We start from the raw sequence: 5,529 nt of genomic DNA, 5'->3' as shown, positions 1-5,529 counted from the left end.
TAGTAAAAGCTTTACAGAGGTTTGTTTAATTAGTGAAAGAACAGTCCAAACTCAGTTTTCCTCCACTTTTTAGTAGATGCTCCATAAACATTTGTTGAGTAAATAAATGAGGGCAGGAATTTTATAGCATGCCTGATGTATATGGAAAGGCATTTGTTTTACAAAAGCAATCAATATACTTGACTGAGATGCCAATACTTGAAATCCCACAGGTTTAATGTTGCTGTGAACACTAATAATGCCCAAATAATTAGCACTTGAAAAAAAGTTTAATTCTGCTACTCAGATTATTTGTGAAAGCCTGACTGCAGGCAACTGTAGGAAAAGCAATTAGCAGATTCTTCAAACACATGACAAATCCTTTATTACTGTGCTTATAAGTGACACGGTTTACAGAAAACCAAATGTAATTAAATAACAATTGAACTTGAAATCTACCACAGACTCAAGATATACAAGTTATACTTGGCCAGGCAAAACTTCTCAAACACAAGGTTGTTTCAGGTGAAAGATAAATTTCCATTAAGTAATCCCAACATATTTTTTTTTTTTTTGTCTAACAGACAGTTCCTTTGGCAATAACTTCCACTTTAGCTTTTATTATATAAAAATATAACAAAATTTCATTATATACAAACATTACATTACACCATGTACAGGTTAAAAACACTAAGAAAATGGCAAGCCGCAAGGGAAATGAAAGTCAATAGCATGATAAGAAAAAATTAAATACTGCACACATTTCATAAAAATTACATTAACTACATTTTTGTTTGCAAATACCAAACAGTACCAATGTGATTGGAAATAGCTTCCAACAACTTCATTTTAAGGCACATCTTGCATATTTCTATATACAACACTGAAACCGGTCAATAACTTAGGACATCTCTGGAGTGACCTGTGTATGAGTGACAACATGCAGCATGGGTTTACACATTTTCATTGGCTTCCTTCTTTGGGGACAGGTACCTGCCAGGGGGGGACGGATACAAGGGCACCCCGATCTCCTGCAAGTCTGGGAGCCTCCCTGGCCGAGGCGGGGATAGCAGAGTGGCTGTCCTGTCATAGTCTCTGTGCAGCACCTTCTCGTAGACGCTCTGCAGCCCCACGGTCTTGGGCAGCTGGGCCTGGTAGTAACTGTCTCTGCGCAGAGGATCCCGGGGCAGGGACGTGCTCTTACAGAAGGTTGACATCTGGGCTGGGGGGTGAGTCGAGGCGTGTGTGCTGGGCCCTCCAGCGCAGGAGGGGCTCCAGCAGCGGTCAGAGTGGCCCAGGATCTTACACTCCGCGGTGCAGGCCCACAAGCCTAACAGAAAAGAGAAACACAAGGGAGAAACACAAGCACGATGGTTACTGAGGTTACAGGAACGGTCAGGGGCAGGGCGGCTGAGAAGGGAAGCGTGTAAGAAAATAAACGCCCTGGTTCTAGATCTGAAATGAGCCCTGTTTCCTGTAAGGCCACCTTAATACTAACCTACCTACGCTTTAGGGAAGCAATAAATAAATAAATAAATAAAAGAATCCCCCTTCTCAGCTAATAACCTAATAGGATGAGGGGTTTATTTAGGCGGTGGCGCTGTCTCAACGTGGCATTTTGGTATTCGCCGTTTGAGACAGGCTGGAGACCGGAACTCAAGGACAGAAAAATGCGGGGACCGGGGATCGGGGGTCTGGGAACCGAAATGCAGAAGAGAGATCCCGGCGAAAAGCAAGGGTGGGGCGGGGCGGGGGGAGGGGGGCACTGAACCCGGCGTGAAGGAGGAGCCCTCACCGCTCTGCATGTGGTTGATGAGGTCCTTCTTCAGAGCGTCCCCGCTGATGTCGGAATCGCTGTCGTTGAAATCACTGTCCCCTTTGCCGCTGTCTTTGCCGCTGAACTTCTCCGCTTCCCGGCCGGAGATGGTGTTGAAGGAATGTCCCTTCCAGACAGCCACAGGGGGCGCCGGCTCCTTGCCGAAGCCGGGGGAGGCGCCGTAGGGCTGCAGCCAGGGATGCCGACAGCAAACACGGGTGAGGGTTGGACAGAAAACAAAACAAAACAAAACAAAAAACACAAGTGCGACAGGTTAGGCGTCTCCCGCGCACGCACCCCCAGGCCCCTCCAGTCCCTTCCCCCAGCCTGTCCGCGGAGCACCGAGCGCGGCGCCCGGCCGAAGGAAGGCCTCACCTCGGCGTGCGCGCCGCGGAGCCGCTGCTGCCCCTCGAAGTGACAGGCGCTTTCCCCGGTGGCACCGCCGCCCTCCGAGCCCGGCACTTCGGCCGCGGCGGCGACCGCGGGCGGGGGCGCGTCGGCCGCGGGGCTGCCAAAGGGCGCTTTGCCGCTGCCAGGGAAGGTGAGCACGTCGAACATGTTGGGCCTGGGCCCGGCTCCCCGGGCGGCCTCCTCCGGGGAGCCGGGAGCCGAGGCTACGCCGCCCGCCGCCCCGGGCCGCTCTTCCCGGCGGGGCCCCCCTTTGCGCACCTCCTTCTTGCGGCGGTTGCAGGTGGTGGCGATGGCGATGATGGCGGCCAGCAGCAGCGTGCAGCTCCCGGCCAGCACGATGATGATGATCAGCGGCGTGTCCCACTGCAGCGCCGGCCCCGACGTCGCGAGCCGCGAGCCGGGCGGGCGAGAGCGCTCCGGGTTCCCCGCGCCTGCCGGCGACGCCAGCCCGCGTCCGCCGCCCGCCGTCACCACGAAGCTGACGGTGGCGGTGGTGGAGAGCGGGGGGCGGCCGCCGTCGGATATGACTAGCAGCCCCCGGAAGACTCGGCCGGGCGGCTCCTGCGAGAGGTCGCCGGTGAGCACGATCTCCCCGGTGCGGCGGCCGATGGCGAAGGCTTCTCGCGGCTCCTGCTGCAGCAGGTCGAAGGCCAGCTCCCCGTTGGCACCCTCGTCTGCGTCCCGGGCCTGCACGCGCGCCACCGCCGTGTCCTTCGCTGTGCGCCCGGGGACCGCCACTTCCAGGGAACCGTTGGCGGGCGCCGGGTGCACCAGGATCGGGGCGTGGTCGTTCTGGTCCAGCACCCGCACTTGCACCAGGGCACTGCTGGAGAGCTGAGGGGAGCCCCCGTCGCTCGCCTGGATGCGCACGTCGAGCTGGCGAAGCGTCTCGTAGTCGAAGCTGCGCAGCGCGTAGATGGCCCCTGTCGCTGGGTCCACGGAGACGTAGGTGGACACGGCGCCCCCAGCCCGGCCCACCTCGGCCTCCAGCAGCCGGTAGGTGACCTGGCCGTTGCGGCCCAGGTCCGGGTCCCTGGCGGCCACCGTGGCCAAGTAGGCCCCCGGCGGGTTGTTCTCGCGCACTGACACCTCATAGACTGGCCGTGTGAAGAGCGGCGCGTTGTCGTTCTCGTCGCCCACGCGCACCGTGTAGGGCCGCACTGTGCGCAGCGGGGGCGCGCCGCGGTCCTCGGCCACCAGCGTCAGGTTGTACTCGGAGATGCGCTCGCGGTCCAGGGACGCCGCGGTCACCACCAGGTAGCTGCCCGCGTAGGCAGGCTGCAGCCGGAAGTGCTCGTGCCCGTAGAGGGCGCAACGCACCTGCCCATTGGCGCCCGAGTCCCTGTCCGAGGTGCTGACCAGCGCCACCAGACTCTCGCGAGCCGCCCCCTCCGGCACCAGCGAGACGGCGCCCGCCTCCGGTGTCCCAGGCCCAGTCGACGAGGTGGCCTCCGCTCCCCCAAGAGCGGCGGCGGCGGCGGGGAAGGGCGAGGCAGCAGGCGCGCCCGGGGCGGCCAGCGGGGTGATGGAGATGTCCGGAGCGTTGTCATTGACGTCGCGGAGGCGCACGATGACCTTGCAGGTGGCGGCGCGGGGCCCGGGGCCGCGGTCCTGCGCCCGCACGTCCAGTTCGTAAGTGTCCTGGCGCTCGTAGTCCACGGGCCCCGCCAGGGTGAGGCGGCCGGAGCGCGGGTCCAGGCGGAAGAGGCGGCGCGCCTCGGGCGGGGTGCGGGCCCCGAAGGCGAACACCACGTCGCCGTTGGGGCCCTCGTCGGGGTCCGCCGCGTCCAGGTCTAGCAGGAGCGAGCCCACGGGCGCGTCCTCAGCCAGCTCCACTTCCGCCACGGCACCCTGCGGGAAGGCCGGGCTGTGGTCGTTGGCGTCCAGCACGCGCACGCTGAGGGCTGCGGTGGCGGAGCGCGGCGGGCGGCCGCCGTCCTGGGCCACCAGCCCCAGGCTGTAGGTGGCCTGGCTCTCGCGGTCCAGCTCCTGCAGCAGCACCAAGTCGGCGCACTGGGCACCGTCCGCGCGCGTCTGCAGCTCCACGCGGAAGGGGCTGTGGGGCTCTGCCAGGCGCACGCTTTGCAGCCCATTGGCGCCCACGTCCTCGTCCACGGGCACCTCCAGGGGGATGCGCGTGCCCACAGCCGCGCCCTCGGACACCTCCACGGGAATCTGGGCCCGGGGGAAGCGCGGAGCATGGTCGTTGATGTCCCTCACCGACACCTCCACGTGCACCAGCCGGAACTGCTCCTGGGAGAAGCTGACCACGTCGAAGGCCAGCACGCACTGAGGGGCCTGGCCGCACAGCCGCTCTCGGTCCAGGCCCGCGTCCCCGACGGTCAGCTGCCCGTCGCCCTCACGCACTCGGATCAGCGAGCTGTTGAACTGCTTCATCAGGCGGAAGCTTGTGTCTCCGGACACTTTCATATGCAGGTCTTCGGCCAGGGTCCCGATGACCGTGCCGGGGGCATCCTCCTCGAAGGTGCTGTATCTCACAGTCTTGCTCTGGGCCACCGAGAGCACCCAGCAGAGGCTGAAGAGCTGCAAGGGGAAAAGGCAGGGGCTGCCCCCGCGCCTGGCTGGACTCATGCCGCCAGCCCCAAGCGCTATTCCAAAACGCTGAGCGAGCGATTTCCTCTGTGGTTTGCAGGTCCGGGCGTGAGTCCCAGGCTCCCGAGTGCACGCTTTTTTTGCGAGCCGTGTGCAGGAGAAGTCTGCAGGCTGCAGCTCAGAGGCTCCGGCGGGCTCGGAGGACGCGTGGATCCCGCCCACACTCAGCACCTTCCCCTTCCCTCTTCGGGCTGGAGCTGCGCGGCTGTGAGCCGCCTCCGTTTTTATAGCCGCCGAAATGCAAATCACCCGAGCTGGGCAGCCAATGGCGGCCTGGCTCTAGCGCCGCCGCTACGCCAGCCCCTGACGATCCCTTTACCGTGGAGGGGCTTAGAGGGGAAAACAAGAAAGGGAAAATAGAGAATCTTTTCCTTTGTTTCTTTAACTCCTTTGGCTTTTTTCATCTCCTGTCAGCGCTCTGCGTGCAGAGGAGTTGGCACAGGTCGCCGGCGTTACAGGAGCGGATGGTTTTGTTAGTTGTGCCCCTCCTGCACTGGCCGCTTGAACCGACAGCAATCTCACTGGGATTTCGCCCTCGTGGCTTGAGACCCCACACCCACTCTGTATTTTTTTTTTCACCCCAGAGGGTTTGAAATCGTTCGCGGCCCCCCCCTCTCTCTTCAGACTTGCTCTGCTGGCTGAGGCTCAGTTCGCCTTCTTTCCCAACTTCCCACGGCGCTCGGAAATAGCCTCTAGATTGAGGAGCTCGA

At 61.0% G+C, this 5,529-nt stretch overlaps 1 protein-coding gene across 2 annotated transcripts; it reads right to left on the bottom strand.

The window, feature by feature from the left end:
* Positions 1-371: 371 nt before the first annotated feature.
* On the bottom strand, positions 372-4,935 carry PCDH8 (protocadherin 8). 2 transcript variants are annotated; one of them, XM_070380828.1, is made up of 3 exons: positions 2,171-4,935; positions 1,775-1,982; positions 372-1,309 (listed from the first exon to the last, which is right to left on the bottom strand). In XM_070380828.1, exons 1-3 carry the CDS (start codon positions 4,796-4,798, stop codon positions 933-935), a joined length of 3,213 nt encoding a protein of 1,070 aa, XP_070236929.1. In that variant the 5' UTR covers positions 4,799-4,935; the 3' UTR covers positions 372-932. The 2 variants fall into 2 exon arrangements, with proteins under 2 accessions (XP_070236929.1, XP_070236930.1); XM_070380829.1 differs by having other exon boundaries at positions 2,465-4,935.
* Positions 4,936-5,529: the final 594 nt, after the last annotated feature.

The sequence above is a fragment of the Bos mutus genome, chromosome 12 (genome assembly GCF_027580195.1).
Source record: "Bos mutus isolate GX-2022 chromosome 12, NWIPB_WYAK_1.1, whole genome shotgun sequence".
Classification (NCBI taxonomy): domain Eukaryota; kingdom Metazoa; phylum Chordata; class Mammalia; order Artiodactyla; family Bovidae; genus Bos; species Bos mutus.
The sequence above is the reverse complement of the archived record's forward strand: the minus strand, read 5'-3'. Positions and strand labels throughout refer to the sequence as shown.

Excerpts from the sequence above, each read along its gene's own strand:
- PCDH8 (XM_070380828.1), bottom strand. The coding sequence starts at position 4,798 with ATGAGTCCAGCCAGGCGCGGGGGCAGCCCCTGCCTTTTCCCCTTGCAG. Across the intron at positions 1,983-2,170 it reads TCCGCGGCGCGCACGCCGAG|CCCTACGGCGCCTCCCCCGG; the intron begins GTGAGGCCTTCC and ends CCCTGGCTGCAG. Across the intron at positions 1,310-1,774 it reads CATCAACCACATGCAGAGCG|GCTTGTGGGCCTGCACCGCG; the intron begins GTGAGGGCTCCT and ends CTTTTCTGTTAG.